The sequence below is a fragment of the Amyelois transitella genome, chromosome 7 (assembly GCF_032362555.1).
Source record: "Amyelois transitella isolate CPQ chromosome 7, ilAmyTran1.1, whole genome shotgun sequence".
NCBI classification, from domain to species: Eukaryota; Metazoa; Arthropoda; class Insecta; order Lepidoptera; family Pyralidae; genus Amyelois; species Amyelois transitella.
The window spans coordinates 9,635,386-9,660,630 of record NC_083510.1 but is presented as its reverse complement, the minus strand read 5'-3'; the positions used below and the strand labels follow the sequence as shown (position 1 = coordinate 9,660,630).

Genomic DNA, 25,245 nt, shown 5'->3' with positions numbered 1-25,245 from the left:
CATACACATTTCAAATCTTAATGAAATCGTTTGAGCCGTTTTCCAAAACGCGATTACACAAATATTGCTCGATCAATGGTATAGAATTACGAGATAGCACTATTCGCTAGTCATTGTTTCAAAGAACTTAAAAATTATTATTCAACTTACTAATTACCATCAATTTATTACTTCTCTGAAACGAGCTTGGCAACATTATTCGCTGCCAACCCAACCAAATGAACTGTTTGTCTTGTCACCACAACTGTCAAGTGTCAAATTCTCAGCAGTTTTGTAAGAGGCGTTCATTATTTTCATATTTTACATTTTCTCAGATAACTGCGAATAATCCGTAAAAATGTTAGCTTTGATCAATCGTATTCTTGATTGGATTAAAAGTTTGTTCTGGAAAGAAGAAATGGAGCTTACACTCGTGGGATTACAGTATTCAGGGAAAACAACTTTTGTTAACGTCATTGCTGTTAGTATTTTCAGAAAACATTTTTTTGCATTACTAAGGAATACCTTTGTATTTTTACTCATGTACAAATAAGTGTGTTAGCCGTGTTAGGATGTGTGAATGTGAAAATTTTGAGTTTGATTCCAATTGGTAAAAATTTATGTGTGACATACTGCTGTTGTTTTGTGCCCGCATTACTCATGCTGCCGCTGTTTATCGGTGCATCCAAATCACTTATTACTCAAGAGATCATAAAATACGCTAGTGTATGTTCACTTATATAAGAAATTGCTAGAGAAAGTTTCTGCTGAACCCACACCTCGGAGAGAGCAACTGGGACCATGCAAAGATAAGAACATTGTACTTTTTTATTTCAAATATCTGATGGATTAAAGATAGTACATCTCAACTTAATTATTTAATAATTTATCAAGTCTAAAGAAATAATAAATCTAACTCTAATAAAGATTATAAATACTTATAACATATACATGTATGGTTTATTTTTGTTTTCCTGAAGTTTTTTTTATTGCTAGTAGTGTCAATGACCTATCATAAATGCCCAAAAGCACAATGTCAAAATATTAACAGATACTATTTCAAGTGTACATTTGGTGTGTTGACAGACCTATCTTATCTTTAAACACACCGACCAAACAATTAGTTTTGTCCACTTATCATTCTGTCAGAAGGTTATTGATAATAATTATAATAAAAAACTTCAAACACTAATTCTACTAATATTAAAAATGGGAAGGTTTGTAAGGATGTATGGATATGTATGTGTGTTTGTTACTCTTTTATAGAAAACCTATATGGATTTTGTAGAAATTTAGTACATGTGTAGCATAAAACCTGGAATAACATATATAGATACATATAATGACGACTATATCCCTTGCGAGGTAAACAAAACCAAAAGTCTTGAGACTGAAAGGCTGTTGTTTGGCTTAACAATAGAATTGAGTTTCAAAAAGTGACAGGTTGCTAGCCTATCACCCTAAAAGAAGAATTCCAAGCTTGTAAACCTATATCATAGTTGCATATTATGACTTCCATGGGAAAGGTGCTGGGATCCACACGGCACTAATATAGACAATAATATAGACATACTTTCGCATTTATAATATTAGTTGGTATGGTTTTTAAACATTATTTCATGATTTTCAATATTTCAGTCGGGTCAATTTAGTGAAGACATGATTCCAACAGTGGGCTTCAACATGCGGAAAATAACTAAAGGAAATGTCACAATTAAGGTGAATAAGGTTTTTAGTCTTTCTTTTATAACAAACATATGCCTACATAAATCTTTTTTTTTCCTGGAGGGTTAGGCAGTGACTACATCTTTCTACTTGACACAATCCTTACACACTTATGCAAGATCAACTGTTTCAATAATAAGATTTAATTATACTTAAGTTATTTTGACGTCATAAAGTCCTATCCTTGTATCCTATTTTGGAAATAAATCTATTTCTATGTATATGTTAGTCAGAGAGTCGGGGTCTGTGGTACAATAAACTTTGTCCTGGTTACACAAGAAAGACATTTACAATGTTAATCTGAAGTTTGAAATAGTATCTAATTTAAAATTTCAAACAGATTTTCTTATTAGCATACAGCTACACGTTGCCTTTCAGTTTTCAGGACTGTTGGCTTTGTCTACCTCACAGTGGATATAAACGTGATTACATTTATGTTAGTTCTTATGACCAGTCACAACATACAAAATACTACATCGTTGTTCACGGTTTTTGTAAGTTTTTAAAGAACGGGTCGGGTTGCTGGTCTATACATATGTCTGTCTGAATAACTGACATGCAATGCCCAATTCGCAAATCAATTATGTGGTCTAAGGGAGCACTAAGAGAGTTTGCTTCAGAATAGAATATTTTTATTTTCAAAATTGGATACAAGGTATCAACTATTGTCGTAACATAACTTAAATCTTATTATATCTACTACCGCTTCCAAAGCGCATGTGTAGAAAAAGGATTCCCTGATATTCTTACGGGAACGCGAATTTTTATTTACATTAATCTTTACATTTTATTTTATTTATTTAGAATATATACATATTTATATATTTTCTTTATTTATTTATTTGTATTTTACGTATATAATTGTTGTGTCTTATCCTTAGATAATTCTAGTAAAAGAACTGTTGTTCACCCTTGCCTCAATTTTGTTTATGATCCTATTACTGTCAGGTTGGCTGGAAGAGATCCCACTTAGGGATAAGCCCGCCTTTGTACTGTACTGTTTTTATTTGTAATGTACTCCTTTAGTGAACAATAAAGCATTTACTTACTTACTTACTTACTTACATTAATTATATGGCTTTGTTTATTAAGTTATATATTTTTTAGGTTTGGGACATCGGTGGCCAGCCACGGTTCCGATCTATGTGGGAAAGGTACTGCCGGGGAGTCAACGCTATAGTGTAAGTAAATTTTATAAGTACGTTGTATATCTATACTAATATTATAAAGCTGAAGAGTTTGTTTTGTTTGTTTGTTTGTTTGTTTGTTTAAACGCGCTAATCTCAGAAACTACTGAACCGATTTGAATAATTCTTTCACTGTTAGATAGTCTATTTATCGAGGAAGGCTATAGGCTACATTTTATCCCGGATTTCCTACGGGAAACGTCAACAATGCAGGTGAACGTTGAATGAGTCGGCCATCTGCGAGCTTTCCACGCGAACGCTGCGCAAACCAACAAAGATATAGTAAAACAATGTACTGGCCGCCTGACCGCCGACCCCCCTCACCCCGCATCTTTCGATCGCCCTGCTCTATCCTACTTCCTACATATAGATAGGTATCATTCGACTTACAATACTTCCTTTGTATGTTTGTCTGTTTTTACCTCTTACCTACTTTTAAACTGATTATGTCTATCTTTTAAGATTTTTGTTGATTATGAGTATTTAATTGTAAACACAACTGTCTTTGATATCGCTTAATTTCAATGAACATCTTAGAAGATATTACTATTTTAAAGTAAAGTAAAGTATCAGCCTGTAAGATCCCACTACTGGGCAAAGTCCTCTCATCTCACTATACGGTCTCCGTTCCGTCGCGGGTAATGAAGTGGGCCAAGTCGTCGCCAAGTCGCATAACAATTAGCAGCTATAATTGATAAAGCCGAGGAGGATGTTTGCAAAAATAAATATGATGCCCAAAATAACTATTCCACGCGGACGAAGTCGCGGGCACAGCTAGTAGTTTCATATTATTAAGTTGTAGGATATGTATGTTGTATGTGAATTGTATGTGTGAAGAAAATTGATGAATTTAAAATGTATACAAGATTTAATATAATGGTACGCGCGTAACGTCTTTTGCTAGCGATGAGAGAGTGAGTCGAGTCGACGGCCAGTTCCTCCCCACGCCCCGCGTCCCGTCCCCCGCAATCGTGTTCTAAGGACGAAGTCGTGGCGAGCTGATACTCTAATCTTTTTCTTCTTCTTATTAAAATTCTCGTGTCACAATGTTTGTCTCCGTACTCCTCCGAAACGGCTTTACCGATTTTAACCAAATTTTGCATGCATATTCAATAGGTCTGAGAATCGGCTAACATCTATTTTTCATACCCCTAAGTGTTAAGGGTTGTCCACCCTTAACATTTTTTTTTAATTACTTAAGAAATATTTATATGGCAAAACAACGTTTGCCGGCACAGCTAGTACAAATATATAGTTTATAGAAGTTCCTATGTTCCGTTCAACAGATACATGGTAGACGCCGCCGACCAGGACAAGATCGAGGCGTCTCGCAACGAGTTGCACAGCTTGCTGGAGAAGCAGCAGCTGACCGGCATCCCCGTGCTGGTGCTCGGCAACAAGCGGGACCTGCCCGACGCGCTGGACGAGCACGGCCTCATAGAGAGGATGTGAGTCGTATTTAAGGTTACTTTAAAAAAGGCGATTGTTCAATCGAGCAAGCACAGATTAAGTGGAAAGATGTAGTGTTGTCTTGTAGTGTCGATTATTTTTTTTGGGATTTTTAAATAAAAAAAATACGGATCTGTTTTTGAATAAAATTTTGACTATAATTCGAAAATCGAAAAGTAAAAAAAAAACATATTCGGACGCGTGCATTGCGTTAATGCGGCACAAAGGAGGATGGATAGGAGCTTCAACAAGTGTATCCGCCTTTCCTCTGAAAGGAAGCATTTTATGTATTTGTGTTAAGTTTGTATGGAATGGAGCGTGTGTACTTGCTCCCCCGGTTTAACATCCAGGCTGACGGAATAATGTTGATCTGTCATTAATGAATCACACGGTGCAACTGAGTAAGAATCAACCTCCCATTTTGAAGTAAAGCCTTGGAACAAGAGGAAAAATAGCAGAAAAGCCGTTTAATGAAGAGAAAGACGAAAACTATAAATGTTCCTCATAAAATTACTAGATAATATTACAAGCGATTTATTGGGCTAGTATAGTTAAATTTGATATTTTCTTTCCACGTTAGTATGCTATTATTGCTTAAAGTGTCCACGTTCAGTAATGATCGCAGTTGTACTAGTTCATTAAATTGCTTGTAATATTAACTGGTTATTTAATGTAGAACGTTTATAATGGTCGTTTATTTTAGATAAGATAATTTATTTCAAATGAGGCCAGCACTGTTCAAAATCTATCCCGCAGTGCCCCTCGTTGGGTTCCCCACTTCGGAATGGCTCCCGAAAGTTGGGGAGCCGTGACAGACATAAAAAATGAAACATAAATTTAATTTTCAGGAATCTATCGGCGATACAGGACCGTGAAATATGCTGTTATTCGATCTCGTGCAAGGAGAAGGACAATATCGATATCACACTGCAATGGCTTATCCAGCACAGTAAGTCTGGTAGCGCGCGCTAATCGACCAAATTCGGAACGTAGTCGCCTCCCTATCACCGGTATACGCTTCGACACCACGCATTTCTATGGGATTATTTGCACAATGAAGTGATTGGTGTTGGCAACACAAAAATTGGCAATATAATAATTGAAAGCTCAGCGGATTGGTTGTACGCTCTTATTTATTTATGTACTGGTGAAAAGTGTGTTGTTCAACGAGGAAATATGAAAAACAAATTGCTATTTCGCTTTGTTTCATCGGTCATAAATGATTTAAATGTTAAACGGCTTTTTGGATAAGGCAAAGGAACCTTTATTACAGCAAGTTTGAGGGATGAATCTTTAACCAACTTACTGATGGTGATACACTACCTAATTATGATCTGTCAAAATTAATAGAATTCAAAATACCAGCACACATTGGTTGAGAAAATATGTTAATGGTGCACTGAATTGTATGATTTATCCCATAGAAATGGACTAAGACATGATTTCACGAGTACTGAACACTAGTGGATAATATTAGGTGCGACGTACGATTTTATACTACGCAGAAAGATCATGGTTAATTTTTATTATATAATTAATTTTGTGTGCTGTACTTGTCACAAGTTTGTCATTTAATAAAGCTAGATAATATAATATAAATAAAAAGTATATACAAGCATGTAGCATATGTGTGAAGTGATGCTATAAATGGAACAATTTCCTTTCTAAATGTAGTTAATATATATAAAATATAAAAATTTTATGTATGTAAAATTGTATCTGTTATATTCAAGACTTTAAAATAGGAGAAACTTTACCAAGTTACTAACTCTTATATGTATCGTTTTGTAATTTTTTTTGTTTTTATATATAATTTTTATTCATATGAGTGTTTCGTCAAAATATGTTATACTGGTTTCGCTATACAATTGGACCATGAGTTTCTGGTAGTATAAATCGACCCTAAAGCGGCCATTCACACGATCATACACAACTAGATTGCAGATAACATCTTAGTTGTCAATACATTTCATAGTTCGATACGTTTGAAATAGGGAATATTGTATTACAATACGCGAAATAATAGCTGCAACAAATAAGGATTGAAACGTTTAATAATTTCCCGCTCAAAATAGATTCATGCGAAATTAGGTTAAGCGAGATTGGTCTAATTCGCATTTGGTCTAATCGCCTATTCCGCGAGCGGTCCAATTCGCATTTGCCCAATCACCTTTATCGCGATCGAGCCAATTCGAATCTATTCCAACATAACATTTTTCCGTGGTGCGCGTTCTTTGACGAACACAATGACACATAATTGGCACAATTTTGTTTTATACAAAAATTTTCGAAGTACCTTGGTTGTCAACCTTGGTTTTGAGTCAGAAATTTTATAAATTGCAATTTCGCACATCTAATATTATTATTTCAAAGCATAATACTTACTTGAATGAAATCTTTTTTTGTAAGGAAAATTAAATCGAATTTTTACCAAATATTTTTTGTTCGATATGTGTAAGTGGGTCGGGGCAAACTTATAGTATATTCATTTGTTTTTTTTAGGACCACAATATAATCAGGCAAGCAACATTGCTATTTTGAACCAATCACAACTTGAACGAGTAACGATTTGGACATATTTTTAACATTGGACTAATTGCGAATCGGACCAATCGCGACTTTTACTATAAAATTTTACCACTATGCTACCTATCTATATTCTATAATAAAGATAAGTATTTGTATAATTTTGATATAAAAAGGCGTAGAAAACATACGTTTATTTGTATGTCAACAGTTTCTTAAGAGCGCCTGATAATATAACGAAAGGCGTAGTTTCTACTACAATAAAAAAAAACTTCTAAATGGCTATATACGAACTGTGCCTTATTAACAAACACAGAAAGATTTCATTGTCTGACCATTTGTAAAGGTATATTTAATTAATTAAAATAAAAATTATTTAATGCTAACTAATAATAACTTAATAATCCCTTTTAATTTGACTTTTACGAAATACTTATACATACAGTTTGTGGTATATGGAGGATTTTTATTGGAGTTTAAATTGAATTATAAGAAATTTTATATATATTTCCAATTAAGCTCTCTCGATAACAATACTTTGTACTATATTCGAAAGTATTAAGAAACTACGCCTTTTCTTTTAGACTCGCACTGATTTAACTGGTTTTTTTTATTTTCTGATTTCTGTGACCCATTTCTATAGCTTTGTGTAAAATGTATATTCAAATATCTATATATAAAGAATAATGTTACAGAAATATGAAACTCAGTGTTGAATCACAAATATGACAATTATTCCAATTTATTTGTTAAAAGGCGACAGTGATTGTATCGTAACATGTAATCACTAAAAATTACCAAATTATATTCGACTTATGTTAATTTCTAGTTAGCAGTGGAGATGTAAAAAGTTAATGTAAATGTGAGTAAAGGGATGATGTTGGTCGTTAAAAAGCTTGGTTATGCGTCGTAATGGATGTGGCAACATTCAAATAAAATTGAAAATGGGTCAAGTTTCTTCTTTCACTCGGGTTCGAGGCCTATACATTTTGCCGGCAGTTAAAAGACGTCATAATCACTTTTCAAAATTAAAAAGGGTTAAAGAATATGCGAAATAATGCTATTATTCATTAAAATTTATGGGACCCAATACGAATACCTGTAAGACCATCCTCCACGTTGATCACGAGTCAATTGAATTTTGCTTATATGAAACTTTCTTCCTTCTGGCTTTAGATCTGGTTGCATCCTCACTTCTCTGGAGAGGAGCCCGGGGTATGCTTTGACCATAGCTTTTAAGACACCTATCATTGTTTTTTTGTTCTGTTTAACTTTTAGATCATCCCTATTTATTAAATAATTAACTAAATATCAATTAAGCATTGCCCAATTTTTCTAAAATGCCAGCTAAATAATTATAAAAGTTAAAAATATAAGCACAAGTCATTGAATAACAGATAATGCAAAGTTTAAATAAAAGATGAAATTTGGCATTCAGGTTTTTTAGGGACCGTATTAAGTGGGCATCTCTAACAACAACTGAAAATAGGAAATTTATGAAAATGCTATAATAATGTTGCCATATCCAATTCATACAAATATAATCAAAATATGGCAGCTGATAAATATATTATACATATATTGTCACATCATTTTTTTTACATTTCTATGGTTTATGTTATCCGGTAGTTCTACTAAACGAAATTATATTTTTCAGCGGCCATATTTATTATCGTTTAAATACTTTATTAGACTATTTAGATTCCCTGATAAATTAGCGTTATATTAAATATAATAATAAAATGATAATATAATTATACTTATCTCATATTGTTAGCTAAACTAAATAAGTTAATATTGCGTGAGACTAATTTATTTATTTTATTTTTTTGCATTATGTAAACTTGCCGGTCTTAAGAGAATTTTAGTCTCAGAAATTAGGCTCACGCGTTGGTCAACTATAGAAAGTCACTAGTGTGTAATAAAAAAAAAATACCCGCTTCGACTGCACATTGTAATAATGGATAATAGTGTTGCCAGTGCGTGCTGGCTTTCCAGTGTTGGTTAGTACATTCGGAACAACACATAGATATCTCAAAGCATGTGGATCTGTACCGCACATATCTTTTGTGATCGTGTAAGCGACATCGTTTCTTGAAATAATATCACGAAGAACGGAGAATTATTAAATCATTTCTACAATCATTTTGAGCGAGTAGAACCACAGAATTTGAAATTTTGCGTACTCCTCAACGATGAATGAAGAATTGTGGAAAATACTTATTATTTAAATAGATTTACTTCTTTATACATCAGTAATTATTCTTATCTAGGTCTAGATATCTTCTAGAACTGAAACATAAAATTACGTTCGTGGGTATAAAGGCATATACAGTGAGACACACTTTGATTGTACTCAATTGATATATTTATGTGTTGGCACGTGTATGTATGATAAATGGTTACTATTACAACTAGAAATTACATAAATATAATTTTCAAAATATAAACAGCGCTCAATAAAGACGCCTCAGTGAACTCGATTCTATGTATAGCGTGTAATCGATTATTCTTTTAGTAAATACGTACGTGCACGTTTATGTTTTATGGTGCGTTTATGGCTGTAACATATTTATCTTTTTTTTCTATAAAAACAAAATTCAATGTAGTTAAAAATTTCTTTTTGTGTATTATTAATATTGTATTTTACCACTGTATTTTATAACATGAAATTACTTGCAATTGCGATGCAGAAGTGATTTACCAAAAATGATAAATTTGCAAAGACGTTAATTTTTGGTAATATATGGCGAAGTAAAGGTTTTTTTACACTGCTGGATGCCATATACAAAATTTTGCTTCAAAATGAAAGTTTTTCAATTTGAGTACTGATTCGATTTACAATAGTTTATATTTTGTGCGTTTTCTTCTTTCTCTTGCGTAGATATAACTACGTCTTTATTTATTACGGGGTTGCAGAGCCAACAGTCTCAAAACCTAAAGATCACTTTCTAATGAGATTAAAATAGTTACAGCTGTGTTGCTAGCCCATCGCCTTAAATAAGAAACTCAAGTTTATGTTTTAGTCGCCTTTTACGACATACATAGAAAAGAGATGAAGTATTCTACAGCGCCGGAGATCACACGGCATCATATCAAGCCATCATATGAAGCAATAAATGATTCATTGTTTATTTGAAAATAATTGATTTACATAAAATAAAAGCAATAGGTGCATTATTAAAATTACTTTTATGTAGAAAAAATTCTTGGAATAAATTTTCAAGTTACAATATTCGGATGATCTTACCTATTATAAAAAAATATTTCAGTGTTAAATAAAACGTGTATTGATGACTCTTTGACCGTGTTGATGGCACAAAGTAATTGTTTCATCATAAGTAGCGACATTAGTATTTTGGAGTTCTTCCCGATCCATCCGGCATCTTGAGCCGCTTCGGCGAGTAATCCACATCGTACCCCAAATCTTCGATCTCATCAGAAATCTCGTCCACATCACCAACAATATTCAAGAATTCCTCTTTCAAATCATTCCCCACTTTCAGCTTGCTCATTTCCTCCCTAATTTTGTCTACTTTTGACGTTAACTGATCTATTTTACTCATTAACGTATGGACAAGTTCACGGTCTACCTGAGATGGCTTTGCCGCCTGTGCCTTACTAGTTGTAGCTGCTCCACCGTTAAGTTTTTGATAAAAATCTTGCCTCTTAAACTGTACCTGTTCTGCTTTAGTCAATAATCCATTTAATACTGCTTCCATTTCATTATTTTTAATGCCATCTAAAACAGGTTTTAGTTTACATACATAGTCCTCCCTGTCCTTGTCGGTAAGATCCTTGATCAAATTATGTTCCTTGTGCCAGAAATACTGAATATTTTTCTTTTCTATTGCATCCCGAAGGATCGCCACCATTGTTTGAAAAAGAACACTAGGTTTTGTCTCCCAATATTTTTTGGATGTTTCTGAAATTTTCCATAGAAATAGTGTCTTTATGTAGTAACTGGCGATGGCTTTCAGGCGTAAGACGTCGCGAAGTTTCTTTACCTAAAGGGGTTACAAAACGATCAATGTTTAGAACAGCCCCCGTAGCACGCGCCGTTAATATCAAAAACTATCGCTGTTTCGCTCTTTATTATGACGTGAAACGGGATAGCGATAGAAACGCCGCGCGAGGGTAGGGCCATCTTTCCGTCCAAGTAAGGGGCGAATGTACGAGTATTAAGCTGTTAAGTACATTCGCCCCTGTTGAAATTGAAACTGAGGTCAAGCGGGATTCGCTTCGTGTAATATCTGACTCTTCCCCGGGAGACAACAATCAGGATATCATTTATTTATGAAATTTATAAGGCATGTGCTCTCTTTTCGGTTCCGATGAAGAAATCTTGATGAGACATTAATGTCTGAAAATCCCAACAGGGCGATGTTATTGATTAACAACATTAATAAGGGTAGGAATTAACATGGGATCCTTTTTTTAGGCGATGGGCTAACATCCTGTCACTATTTGAATTCTAATTCCATCATTAAGCCATACTGCTGAACGTGGCCTTTCAGTCTTTGCGAGACTGTTAGCTCCAAATACCCCGTAAGCGATAAAGACATGTTTATATCTAAGTATGTTATATTGAGAACAAATACCAGTCGAATGGTTTTCTTCAAGTTCTGGCAGCCCTTCATCATATCCCTCTCGAACTCCTGAAAAGAGAGCCTCCAGCAGCGATTTTGCAGCGCTATATCCTCAAGTGCCTTGTTGGGTTTAGGCACCACTAACCAATTTTTGATATCATTGTTAAGGGGAGTCCTGAAAACAAAAATGTCATTATAGACATATGCCGCACAATCGAAACTACTGATTTTTGGAGTTTAATTTAAATCCGTCCAGTAGTTACGGACGTTAGTGTATTACCCTTGCCTGAAATTTAACTAAATAAGTTATAAATATCAGACCAAAGTGAAAAGTAATACCAATAAAGTTTATGTATAAATGGCGAATGGAAGCTAACCTGTATCCTTGTGGCCATCGAGGGTATCTGAACCGGATCACAGGCACCAAGTCCACGTCGAGATGGAAAGGCTCGTTTTCTTCTTGGCTCTCGTCCGCTTTGATCTTCAGCGTATAGGCTGGTCCCGACTGCGTGTACTTCAACAGATATACCACTCCATTCACACACACTTTGTACTCCATTTCGTTGAGAGCTCGTTGTACTATCCCCTGTACCCAATGTCTAAATTTATTTTGTAAAAAATATTTTTCGTCATCTCGCCATGTGTACGTTACTTTATGACAGTTCTCCCATTCGGGTTGTTTGGCAAGATTGTCGAATGCATTCCCTATTTTCATTTTGACGAAGCCAGGTCTTTCGTTCTCTACTATGATGCCTTCGTCGTAGCTGATCGGTAACCGAATGACTATGTCCATGTCGTATTCGTCAAGTTTAGTTATTTTGATACCGTCATAAACACTGCCGGCGCACATAACCTGAAATAATATTTAAAATATTAATTGTCTTTTGTTACAATCGTAATTAATGATTAACATTTTTGATTCATTATAATGGGATATTTCGAACATCACCTTATAATTGTCACAAAGCAAAAATAATAAATACTTCCAAAATTTCTTTTTATTTCACAAATGATAAAGGTGAAAAGTATTTTTTTTTCCGTGTAAAGAATAACGTACAAAAGTTGGTAACACCCTACATCGGTTATGGGCCGCGTGACCGTGCAGCGTGTCGCCGACTTATTTCGGCGACTCTGACACGCAGGCAGCGTGTCACCTGCCGCTAGTCGCTGGCAGCTAGTCGTCGGTCTCTGTGACGCTGCACTGCGCCGTTTAATTACACACGTTCAATTCAGTCTGTGGGTTCTATTGCCGGCTGCGGGATTTCCCTGTATAGCATTTACTTCAACTTAAAAATGGACTTCAGCGGGGGATTGCCACAATAATCGATGTTTATTTCACGAGAACTTTGTATACGATGGTAAACCACCGAGAGCAGCTATTTAGGCGTTTTATTTTATTGGCCACTACATTGTTATACAAGTTTAACAATGTCGTGGCCAATGTTAAAAAAATCCCTTATAGGGTTATCCTTTTAACAAATGAATTAGTATAACAAACTTTTACTGTGGGACCAACCACGAAACTGCTAAAATAAAATCAGTTGTTTTATACGTTTCGATTATGTGTATGTGCACCTTTTGTATAAAGCATTAAAAGTTGTTCAGTTTGATGTGTTGATTTACCTTTCGAGGTTTCTAGTTAAAATTAAATATAACTCCGTATACTTACTTATAAAGGGCCTCTGAACAATTTTCAATGTATACGGAACGCCAAGGCACACTACTGATATTTGAGCTGTTTGGGTTTGTATTTAAAATTATTATTATATGTAAAATGTGCACGGGCCCATAGGGACCCGGTCATTTGGGAGGCGTTCATGGCGCCGAAGCCAACATGAAGAGGCCCTTTGGTACCTTTTGTTCTTAAGTGAGATGGCTGCAGCTATGGAGATACACCAACGGACAGCCCTCCACAGCTGCCAAATTATTGCCAGGAAGGGATTTACTTAAACTGGGACATGCAGATGGGATGCTAATGGATTGGATTACTGGGCTATGGAGTGAGATACGGACATCTGCCTCGAAAATCTCTCACATAATTTTGATTAGGCAGATGGTGACTCGCTGCTCATTGGCTATACAGCAGCCTGTGGGCACCCTAAATAAGCCACCATGCGGCGGCCAGGGCGCAACAAGTTAAAAGCAGGATAGGATTCCGAGAGGTGCGGCCCCGGTTTTACGAGCACGAGGCATGACCCCGTGCTAGTTTCCCCGCTATTACGCCATTACGTGCAATACACTTCCATCCTGGAGCATAGGATATGCTCTTGCCACTCCACTCTGGCCGGCCGGCCAAGGCAAGGCAGAGGCGGGGAATGTGTTACTGTGTGTATGTGTGTGTATAGCGCATGTCTGTATGTTCCCCAGGAGGTAGGGTCCGTGGTGTCGCCACTCACCAACGGCTTCGCCACAAGCCGCCCCGCGGAGACTGACTGCACTGGGAAGGAAACCTTCCACAGAGGGCGATGGGGTCGTCACGTCCCTACGCCTTTATTATTATTATACATCGACCGTCGACGACTTGTACCGTAGTCCGCGGGAATACATTTGGATGCACGTTGCTTCCAACAGAGCGAGGTGGAAATCATTAGGGGTAGCCTATGTTCAGCAGTGTTCAGTGTTCAGCAATGATAATCATGGGGAAATGGGTAAATCTCAAATATGTGAATCAAACTAACCAAGCAGATATACATAGGTACGGAAAGCCTCTACAATTAAGTTATTACCCTTACCTCACTATTGTATTTCGCGAAATAATTGCATTGTTTCTCCATAGCTTTTTTCACTTGGTCGAATACGCTATCGAAGACTTCTTGTGACCTTTTTATGTCATGATCCTTCAGCGCTATGTTTTTCTCAAAAATTTTCTCCAAGTATAAGTCCAAAACATTTTTCTTTCTGCTCATTGCTAACTATGATAAAATACGCACTGCAAAGTAACAAAGTAAGCCTACCTGAGTAGGTAGAAATACTATAGACTTAATAACTTGATAGCCTAAAAACCACATAGGTTAACCTACACAGATATCACGTCTAAGGGAAAAATGGTATTTTATTTGTAACGAATATCTCTAATACTCAAAAACTGCTGAACCTATTTTGTAGCAATGTGGCACAGAGATAGAATATACCTACCTTAAAGCTACGGGAGCGAAGCCCTATGCAAAAACTAGTCTTAAATACAAATAAGTCAATATCTAAAGATCTATTTTAAAACGAAAGAAGTGAGTACGAGAGCGCCGGTGGTTGAACGGTTAATTAAGGTGCCCATCTAAAATGCGCCAATAATGCGTGTTAGCGCACCGGTTCACCAATGATTTTTCAGAGATTTGTACATTAGTTTGAGAGCTAATCGATGCTCTTCCGACGAGGGAAACCCTCCGGAGGAAACCAGCATATTCAGGCATTCGAAAATGTTATGCATGATCTTATATGAGTTAGGTTCCCCTGCAAAGGTTGGTATCATCATCCTCGGAAATCATCTACAATTTACTAATTATAATAATAATTAGATTATATTATTATACACTTCGAACATACTACAACATACTAACGATACTATCGACAGTTTTGCCCTATCGATAGGTAGTGGCACTAGTCAGCAGCAATATATCCATAGTAACGCCACTATTGATAGTTCTATCAATAGTATTGCTTTTACTCAACTATTGATTGGCAACACTAGTATTGATAAAATCCGTCACACGTTTTGCTGATTTTTTCAAGGTTGCAAATTAATTAAAAATGTATTTTTATATAAATATGTACCTAACTATGCTACTAGAAATGTCGTTATTAAGTATTATATACATTTTCTATGTAGATAGGTATTTAAGTACTTTATGAGGTAGGTAGGTATATGACTTATTACATTACTTTATTGAACGCTACCTATAGTATAATAACCTACACAACACACCCTGGATAGGTACTAAAAGAGTTAAACACAAGGACTTCTTTGTAATCACTTGATAATATAAGTACCTATGTTAATGATATTCATGTTTGTAAGTCTTAGATTACTAAGGAGATAATCACTTATTTTTCTTCTATCTTTGATTAGTTGTTTCTTTTTAACATTAAAGCTGTAAAATTATTCCACTTACTAAAGAAGAAAATGAGTTCACTAAAATAAATTGTACAAAAACATGATTTGCTAACCAAACCAAACTCGAATCTCATTTCTCAGATAAAAATAGAATCTAGTGTTGTCAGCGTTGCAATACGTAGAAACTACCTATATGAATAAAATATAAAAATACATACATACAGATGACAGATTATATACAGAGTTGTAGTATGTACCTACAATAATAAAAAAAATATATAACATTTTATTACGAAAATACAATATGTATGTACCTACTTTACGATGTAAAAGTTTGTAGTTCTTTAAGTAAAAATATAAACTAGGGTGAAAACAAGAGGAATAACTCACAAACTAAACAGAGATACTATGTATGGAATGACCTACCTATATTTTAATGAAATTTTTAAGAAGTTACCTACCTAGTAATGATTCGATTATTGTGTATTGTCAATTATTGAAAGTAAAGTTGCTTGTGTTGCAAATTCTACTATATAGTAGAAATAATTAATTCCGATGGCAATTACTTAGGGGAAATACCCTTGGAAATGAAATGACGAAATCAACGTAGAAGGGGATACCTATCCTTTTCTTTAAGTGCAATCTTGAAACAGATTTATACAAAAACTAAAATCTAGAAAGAGATGCAATATTTTTAAAGTTTTCGGGCTGTAGGTATTGCTAAATACATGTAACTCTTCGTGAGTAGTGGTTTATTCAAGCGTCATACATACATAATAAGATATATTTGGTTGAGACATTACTTCGTGGATTGTAACAACAGTTATTTTTATTCGAAAAGACTTTCAAAATGAAAAGTTGGTGGAAAATCTCTATAGAAATCATTGTAAGTACTACCTACTTGTACTATAATCTATGTGTAGAATGGTTTGGTTAGTTTCAGTTCTGTTAACATAAAATGGCGCGAGATTAGTCCCGGATACGTCTCAACCTCTCTGGAGTCCTCTCCAGAAGCCCGGAATGTGCCTTTTATCATCATTCTTAATTATATATGTTTGGTTTTTACATAAAGCGATTGCTGTTTGATCGCCGATATCCATGAAATTTGTGCATACATACCTAGTGTGGAGTACAGAAATCACAGCATTTATAAAGTAGTAGTATAAACTTATAATACAAGGTCCTGGCTAATCAGAAAAGTCAGTATTTTATCATGACCTGATCGAGTATCGAAAGCGGGGTCTATGGTATAGGGCAATGGTACAAGGCAAAGATAAAGATACTACTAATAGGTCGAACATTTCCATATAATATTATTACAATTAAACAAAAAGAATCGCGCCAAGCTGAAATTAATCCGCTTTTGTTAATTTTGCTTTTTCATAACCAAAATTTTAATAATAAAAGACAAAACTATGAAATCGAACACTACGAAGTTAAAAAGGATTTGGATATACAAAACCAATGTAAGACAAACTTCTCGTCTTTCAGTGTGGCTGGTCTGCTGATTTGTGGGTCGTGACTAATTTATCACCATATTAATGTTAGTAGGTATCTGAGTAACCGGTGGACATAAGAAAAACCACAACAAATAGTAAAAATAAGAAATATGTTGCTGGGAATCAAACCTGGGTAGTCCGACGACGAACCAGACAGATTGCTTCAACCACTGGACAAAATGCTCTGACCATTGGATCAAAAGTCCCGCACTGGTGGTAGTGGCCAAAATGATTTTGGATGAAAATATGGGAAAAAGCTAATATTAACAGGTAAGGGACCTAGTCACATTGATTTTTACCTCAGTATGCGACTATATTTCAAATTTTAATGAAATTGCTAGAGCTGTATAGAATTAAATACAAATATTTCTCATTTAATGGGATAGGATACGGAGAAAAGATTTGAATTCTGAAACCGATTTTGATGATATTTGTTATACAGCAAACAAAACCTTCAGGATTAATAGGTAAAGAATTTTTCTGGAAATTCCACGACACAAAACAGCTAGCCTTTTGTTACGCGTCTAAAAAATGAAGGACATTTGGTAATTAAAGAAAATAACGGTACGAAAACGCGGTGGCAAAAATATATTTGAAAACTCAATAACGTAACAAGTGATACTAAGCTTAATACTTATTATAACTTAATTTAGATGATACCTACTCCATATAAGGAATACTGGTTCAATTTAGGTGATAATATTTCCATTTCATAATATTACTTGCACTGGACTTATTACTTTTTCATATTTTCAGTATTGCTGTTTTTCATGCAGACATGCGGCAGGTACACGCAAAATCGAAGTAATTTAAAAAATTCGGATCATCTTGGAAATACATCAGTATGTATGTGGCATCTTAACGTTATACGCAACCAATCAACTTATCACAGTGAATTATGCTGCGCCCTCAGCCATAAACAATAGCGAGAATGCTAATCACTCAAGTAAATTTTTTACGGACTGGAAAATACAACCTCCAGCGCAGTATCTACGTATGTATCCCAGTCATAACACCTAGCCTTGCGGAAGATCTTCCTTAAGTAGCGGGCGAGCCCGGGGCCCGGAGCCCGGGGGTGACGTCAAGTTAACTTGTTAATACACTTATTTTAAAAAAAATCATAATAGAGAGTTATGATTTTTTAAAAATAAGAGTTGGCAACACTTCTCTTGGGTGAGGTAAAAAGTCCCTGTGCCCCTGACAGCCCTTTTTGTTGTACTAGTAGTAAAAAAAAAAACTCCAAAACAGGCTTAGCTATATAAAGACGAAACCGTTCGAAAATTCCTATAAACACGGTGCTAGTAAGACTGAGTGTAAGCGTGCAATCTATTTTACCTATACAGTTTATAATTAAAGTTTCGTTCATTGTCTTTGTGTATTGCTCTTGGAATAATGAGTGGAAATAGCGATAGAAATGTGCGAGAGGACAGAAACAGTGAAGAAAACACTGGAAACAATAATTGGTTGACTGCTGCTTCTGTTGGTGCAGGTTTGGCCGCAATTGCTGGAGGTCTTTATCTATGGAAAAGCCGTACTTCTCAGCAAAGCAGCCAGAATCCGGCTCGGCAAGACCCGGGAGAAAGTAATAGCCAGTCACGGAGTTCCTCAACTGCTTCCTATCTTAGTGACTTAGTGAATAGAGTGAATATGAGGTAAACAAAGTAAATTTTTATTTAATGTACCTACTCCTTTAAATAATTCCTATGTGCATTTTTTTCCTTATCTTTAACAGAAGTAAGCAAGTAACTTTTCACCTATAAAAACCTTTTTCAATATACAACTTATGTACTAAGGTTTTGGGAACTAGAAGATTCTTGTGTAAAAAGTAGGTTCCTATATTATTTCTGTAAAATTTGATTGATGATTGTATTAATTACTATGTTATTTCAGCAATAACGGAGTCATAACACAATCTTCGAGGTTGGGAATGGAACCTAATCTTGGAAATCCTGTTATTAACAATCTGGACTCCCTTTTACATGATATTTATAAAAGATACATAGCATTGGAGAAATTTGACTTTTATCGTCACTACAAAGTATTTGATACTATATTCCTCAAGATCCATCGTGCCATGCAAACAGTAGATCCTTATTATCGCCAGTACTCCAGTACAGTAAGTAATACTTGTCTATCTAGAAGTTTCAGAGACAGTTGCACCAAATTTTATTATGGAAAATGAAACCAGAATAGTCTGAGTGTTTGAGATTTTTGGATAATTGACTGATCAAAAATACCTGTAGCTATTTTGTGTCCAGAGACAAAATCAACAATCAAAAAATCTCATTATCAAATCTTGTTTATTACCTTTCTTTATTTTCTGTTCCTTTTCTATTTTCTGAAAATCAGTCTTTCTTCTATGCTCATGTAGAGTTTTCAAAAATATTTTCAAAAATATGGTTAATATCTGTTGGTTATGCCCTCATTGATACAAATTTAAATAATGATTCAGTAATCATTTATAAAATATTTTTAATTGATTACATGAAATACTTTGTGCCATAATAATTATACTATGTGACTAAATGACAGCCCTAGAAACCTCACTTATCCACCCCAAGATAATGGTCACAGGTGGTCCCTGGGGTTCTGCAATAAAAATATATTTACTTTCAAATAGGAAACATGGTATCACTTAAAGACATCATCACTGTAAGGATGATGATTTAATATTATAGTATTATATTACAGTGCTCAAAGCAGCTATGTGATACAGTTATGAAACTTGGATGTTTCTAATCATGTTTTAATGATCTGGGGTCACCGAGCAGTTCAAAACCAGTGATTTTAATACATGTATAATTTTTAAACAGCTACATAATCTTGCATCATATTTCCAGGTGCAAGTAGCAGGAAGTCACTATGACAAACTTCGGATAAAGAAGCCGGATGAATTTGATATAGATATTTTTATTGGGCTTCCACTCAACATCAAGACAGAACCATCTGATCTGAGTAAGAGTGATATCATCCTAAAGCCAATGTCGGCAGGATTCGTTGAACTGAAGATGGGAGTACAATTCCAGAAGCTGCCATATAGGGATGGGTGGGACATCCATAAAACTCTTTATTCCTGGAAAGACAATGATGATTATCTACTCCGTTCAAAATTCAGTGATTGGTTTAAAAGTCTTGTATACAGAGCCCTTAATGAGTTTGACCTGCATGGTAATAATCGGGCATGTTATGTGGATAATAAACTATATATTATTGGGACATCAGAGGCGGGACCGGCTGTCACATTGAAAATTAAGTGTTGTAAAAACAATTTCAAAATGGATGTAGATTTGGTGCCAGTCCTTAAATTTCCTGAAGAGCGTTGGCCTGTAAAGAATGGTTACCGCATAATACCAGCAAAATATCGGCATGAGAAATTCATGGTGGTTCCAAAACCTATCAAGGGAAACCTCAATGAAAACAAAGCATCACGATCGTGGCGGATGTCTCTTATATACCAAGAGAATCAAATGTTGTATGATACACACAATTTGCGCCAAACAATACGATATGTAAGTTTTATTTCTTAAAGAAATGATAGGCTAGTAACCTGTCACTATCTCAAATCCATTTTTAAGTCATCCAGAATGTGAGCTCTCAGTCTCTACGAGACTGTTGGCTCTGTCTTTATGAGCTTACGATTTGGACGATTCCATAAAAACAAATAGCAAAAAGTGCAAAAAATATTTTACTGTTCCACAAAAATTGGATGATCAGATGATTGGTTTTAGTTTCGACAAAAAAAAAATTCTGCTTATAGCTGTACGCTTATACGGAAGTCCATTTAGTTTTATCGTTAAAAAATGATGTGAACAGTTTGCTTAGCCAAAAAGATAAAACTGTATGTATATTGATTACAAAAATTTAAAATCAGCTAGAAAATTTTAAAATACCGAAACCCTTTCATTTGTAATAAGTTTAATTTAATTGTGTGTATATGGATTGCAGCTGAAAAAACTCCGGGACACATTAGGGATGTATTACGTCGCCAGTTACTACATCAAGACGCTGTTCTTCTGGGAAGTCCACAATCGCCAAGATTCTGAGTTTTGGAGGCAGGCGCCGTCCAAACTGTTCATTTTGATGGTGCGACGGCTCCACGACGCGTTGGCGGATAAAAGGATACCGTACTTCTGGAATGATGCGTACAATCTGATAGAGGGAGCAGCGGACAACGTGGTCGCAGGGCACGTGGCTAAACTGGCGAAGTTGCTGAAGATTTTGGACAACCCTTCGGAGTACAAGAAAGTAGCAGAGTACTTGCTGACTCCCTCTGAGTACGAGCACTTTTCAAAGTTCTTGTAAATGTTTAATAATGTCCAGTCCAGAGAAATAAGACTGCTTGTTCATCATGTTTTTCTGAGCGACTGTACCCTGTTTCTGTGCCTGTACACATGTTTAACCCCTTATCTCTCTGAAGAGAAGAGCCGGGGTGCGTCTTTTGTGTAACCATAAGTTTATGACACTTTATGTAATTCATACCTTATTTTTTTGTCCTAAGAATTTAAGTTTTTAATCTATTCTTAATATTGTACATGTGATAATGAATATTATCTTTTTTTTTAATTCTATGTTAAAAAGTTTATTTTGTTCGAAATTGCAGCTTAAATGCGTTTTTTTTATTATGTACCTTAGGTACCTTAGGTACCTTATTAAAAACCTGTTATATCGCAATTTAAAATTGTTGCCTTTATTGTTTTAAACATTTGTGACGTATGTGTCAATATTTCATATATTATTAACTAAGAAGGTATAAATAAGTTGCATTTGCAAATGCCGATTTTTATGTATAACTAACGAATTTGTCTATCTCACTTATTTAGGGGTTTCATTAAAAAATAAATATATATTTTTTATAATACATAATGTATATCATTTTATATCTGTCTAGTTGCGTATATATGTATGTCCACTTGCTATGGAGTAATATTTTTACATATTCATATTCTACGTATACCCTCTGTATACTTTAGCGTTTTCAGGGAAAAGGTTTAGAAAATAATAAAATGATAGTGAGTAAAAATAGTGAATGATCCTTTTCTAAAATGCCAGGAACAAGACTGCATGGCTTTTACAGTTTACAGCCTAGATAATGAATATAGTGCAGTACGTAATGTAGGCCTCCTCCAGTGAACCCTATTCACTTCGATTTTGTGTTTTCATTTTCCAAAGCGACGCAGATGTCATGACGACGTTATCTCTTCATCTCGCCACCGTTTCGAAATATGTATAATCTCTATTTACTACGGTTTTATTAGCTTGGGTTGTATGTATGTAACGGAATCTTTGAGCTCAATTTTCACTGGTTTCTAAACGTCTGATCAACTTGGAACTTTGCACACGTATCAAGGACCGATGGCAATGCAATATTTTTTTGTACAGATATCGGGGATCTATATACTATACCCACAGAAGCCAAAAATATATGATTTATAAAAATTCTGTCTGTATGTTTGTAATCGCATCACGCGAGAACAATTGTTTCAATTTGAATACAGTTTTTTTCAGGTGTTAGGTTTTGTCCAACATAAAAACCGGTATACAAAAAAAATTCTGCCCATCCCAGTTTACAAGGCCGGGAACCAGGGCTTTTTTATTACCAAATTAACACGAAAAGTTTAAATAACGTTATTTTCAAAAAGTTATGACTAATGTAATGTAAACTTATAACGATATTAAATTACGTTATATATCGTTATTAATTACCATTATAAATATCGTTTTGCCGTGTGGTTCCCGGCACCAATACAAAAAAGAATAGGTCCACTCCATCTCTTTCCCATGGATGTCGTAAAAGGCGACTAAGGGATAGACTTACAAACTTGTGATTCTTTTTTAGGCGATGGGCTAGCAACCTATCACTATTTGAATCTCAATTCTATCATTAAGCCAAATAGCTGAACGTGGCCATTCAGTCTTTTCAAGACTGTTGGCTCTGTCTAGCCTACAAGGGATATAGACGTGACCATATGTATGTATGTATGTATAAATATCGTTACCGTTATGTGAAATGAAAATTTGTTCAGTTTTATGAAATATAGGTTATTAAAGTTTGTCTGTCGCAATGCAACTGTACGATACGCGACGCGATTAGAAGTGTTCACGGCGAATCCGTCATGAAACTTAATGATAAAAGCATTTTCTACCAGTCAATACAACCTATATAAAAAAAGATAAAAATATTGAAAAGTTTTATTTTAGATAAAGTACCTACCTACATTAGACATATTGACGAGAAATTGTCCGGATCAATATCATCCCGCAACTTGGGAATCAGAACCTCACCAGCAAAAAGGACCAGCGACGCGAGAAAGAGGACGTGCATAAATAAAAAAGAAAAAAAATCCATATTAAAAAAAAGAAAGAATAACATTAAAGATAAATTTTTAAATAACTGTTTTCGTAATACTTTATCTGTTTGTTGGTTTAAACCATCGACTATAATTTTGATACATACATACATACATATATAGTCACGTCTATATCCCTTGCGGGGTAGACAGAGCCAATAGTCCTGAACTGAATGGCAACGTTCAGCTGCTCGGCTTAATGATGGAATTGAGATCCAAATAGTGACAGGTTGCTAGCCCATCGCCTAAAAAACAGGATCGCAATTTTATAAGCCTATCCCTTAGTCGCCTTTTACGACATCCATGGGAAAGAGATGGAGTGGTCCTATTAAGTATTTTTTGTATTGGTGCCGGGAACCACACGGCACATAATTTTGATGTACCTAAGTATTAGACGAAGCAATTTTCTGGAAACAAATGTGTCACTTAAAATGAATAATTAGGTATCATATAATATAGGTACCTACTAACTTCTTTACATGTAGTTATAGCGTATATAGCTACATCGTGTACACTCGCAGTTTTCACAATAAAAATCAATATCATAGTCATATTCTACACTGTAGTCAAAATCTTCGTAACTTTCATGCCTACGTCGATTTTTGCGTTTTTTGATTCGATTTGCCCACCAATACAAGCCCGCAGCCACGACTATAGCACCTACTGCGACAGCGTTACTGCTATCATCGGTTTTTGAACTCTTAATACCCATTGTTCGTGGATACTGAAATAATAAGAATGGAATTTGTTATTAATAATAAGAATTGGTTAATAAAAAGAAGAAAGGTACAAATTACATCACTAACTTATACTAGACTTTATTTAGGTATTTGACTTTGGCTTTATGCAGGTACTAGCTCTGCCGGCGACTTCGTCCGGAATAGTTATTTTGGGCATCATTGAAGCCCTCAAGGTTGAATAAATTTCCCCGTTTTTTTCGCATTATCCATTATTTCTTTGCTCCTTATAGTTGCAGCGTGATGTTATATAGCCTAAAGCCTTCCTCGATAAATGGCCTATTAAACGCAAAAATAATTTTTCAATTTGAACCAGTAGTTCCTGAGATAAGCGCGTTCAAACAAACAAACTCTTCAGCGTTATAATATTAGTATAGATTTGACTTGAGGCAAGTCATTATAGATAGTTTATATCGGATTTATTCCTCCACCGCTATAAAGTACCTACATTACATAGGACCCCTTATTTATTTTTCCAGATACCACGTAGGTTACCACCTATGTTAAATAATGGAGAGACTGTGAACGTAACAAATATGAACGAAGACCTTGACAAAGCGTTATGTTTTATCATCCCGCTGTCTGTATCTCTCAAATCAACCGCGGGTAAGCGGGAGGGGGGATAGATAATACCTAATACATTTTGCTTTATCAGCGTTCGAAAATCTTGCTAATATGAAAATTAATAAATTTTACTGCATAGGTAAATCTAGCGAAGAAGAAAATGAACGACTTACTGACATACCTATAAACGTAAAACCGAAATCGCTGGGTTTAGTGACTTGAAATTTGGCGTGTAGCTTCTTTATGTGGTCTAGGGATGCACTAAGAGAGGATTTCCTAAAATTCCCGCGGGAACAGGAATTATGGTGATTTTTCCTTTTACGAGGGCGGAGCCGCGGGCTTATTCTAAAAAATAAACCTATAGACTTATAAACTTGGGAGTTTTCACTTGTAGTCAACGGGCTAGCAACCTGTCACTATTTGAATCTCAATTCCACCACGAAGCCATACAGCTGCACGTGGCTTTTCAGCCTATTCGAGACTTTTGGCACTGTCTTCCCCGCAAGGGATATAGACGTAATTTTTGTATATATGTATTTTTTACTTTTTGTAGGTACCTATATTCATACCTACTATATTATTCTGTATATTCTTG

General features: G+C 35.1%; 2 protein-coding genes across 13 annotated transcripts; one reads left to right on the top strand and one right to left on the bottom strand.

Annotated features, from left to right (window-relative positions):
• Positions 1-251: 251 nt before the first annotated feature.
• LOC106130198 (cyclic GMP-AMP synthase-like receptor) lies at positions 252-22,625 on the top strand. Its single transcript, XM_013328979.2, has 10 exons — positions 252-460; positions 1,618-1,698; positions 2,812-2,885; positions 4,178-4,339; positions 5,189-5,309; positions 17,846-17,996; positions 18,492-18,654; positions 18,893-19,118; positions 19,843-20,511; positions 20,948-22,625. The coding sequence occupies exons 1-10, from the start codon at positions 338-340 to the stop codon at positions 21,302-21,304; spliced, it is 2,127 nt and encodes a 708-aa protein (XP_013184433.2). The 5' UTR covers positions 252-337; the 3' UTR covers positions 21,305-22,625.
• LOC106130199 (cyclic GMP-AMP synthase-like receptor) lies at positions 5,596-15,695 on the bottom strand. Of its 12 annotated transcripts, none has more exons than XM_013328982.2 (5): positions 15,562-15,695; positions 14,188-14,384; positions 11,833-12,308; positions 11,468-11,630; positions 5,596-10,873 (listed from the first exon to the last, which is right to left on the bottom strand). In XM_013328982.2, exons 2-5 carry the CDS (start codon positions 14,359-14,361, stop codon positions 10,217-10,219), a joined length of 1,470 nt encoding a protein of 489 aa, XP_013184436.1. In that variant the 5' UTR covers positions 14,362-14,384; positions 15,562-15,695; the 3' UTR covers positions 5,596-10,216. The 12 variants fall into 12 exon arrangements, with proteins under 12 accessions (XP_013184436.1, XP_013184437.1, XP_013184441.1 ...); XM_013328983.2 differs by having other exon boundaries at positions 14,188-14,409; positions 15,562-15,663; XM_013328987.2 differs by having other exon boundaries at positions 14,188-14,367; positions 15,562-15,654.
• Positions 22,626-25,245: the final 2,620 nt, after the last annotated feature.

Coding starts and splice junctions, on each gene's coding strand:
- LOC106130198 (XM_013328979.2), top strand. CDS start 338: ATGTTAGCTTTGATCAATCGTATTCTTGATTGGATTAAAAGTTTGTTC. Junction 2,886..4,177: donor CGGGGAGTCAACGCTATAGT/GTAAGTAAATTT, acceptor TCCGTTCAACAG/ATACATGGTAGACGCCGCCG. Junction 5,310..17,845: donor GTAAGTCTGGTAGCGCGCGC/TAATCGACCAAA, acceptor GAAATACATCAG/TATGTATGTGGCATCTTAAC.
- LOC106130199 (XM_013328982.2), bottom strand. CDS start 14,361: ATGAGCAGAAAGAAAAATGTTTTGGACTTATACTTGGAGAAAATTTTT. Junction 11,631..11,832: donor CGATGGCCACAAGGATACAG/GTTAGCTTCCAT, acceptor TTTTGTTTTCAG/GACTCCCCTTAACAATGATA. Junction 10,874..11,467: donor TGAAGAAAACCATTCGACTG/GTATTTGTTCTC, acceptor TAACCCCTTTAG/GTAAAGAAACTTCGCGACGT.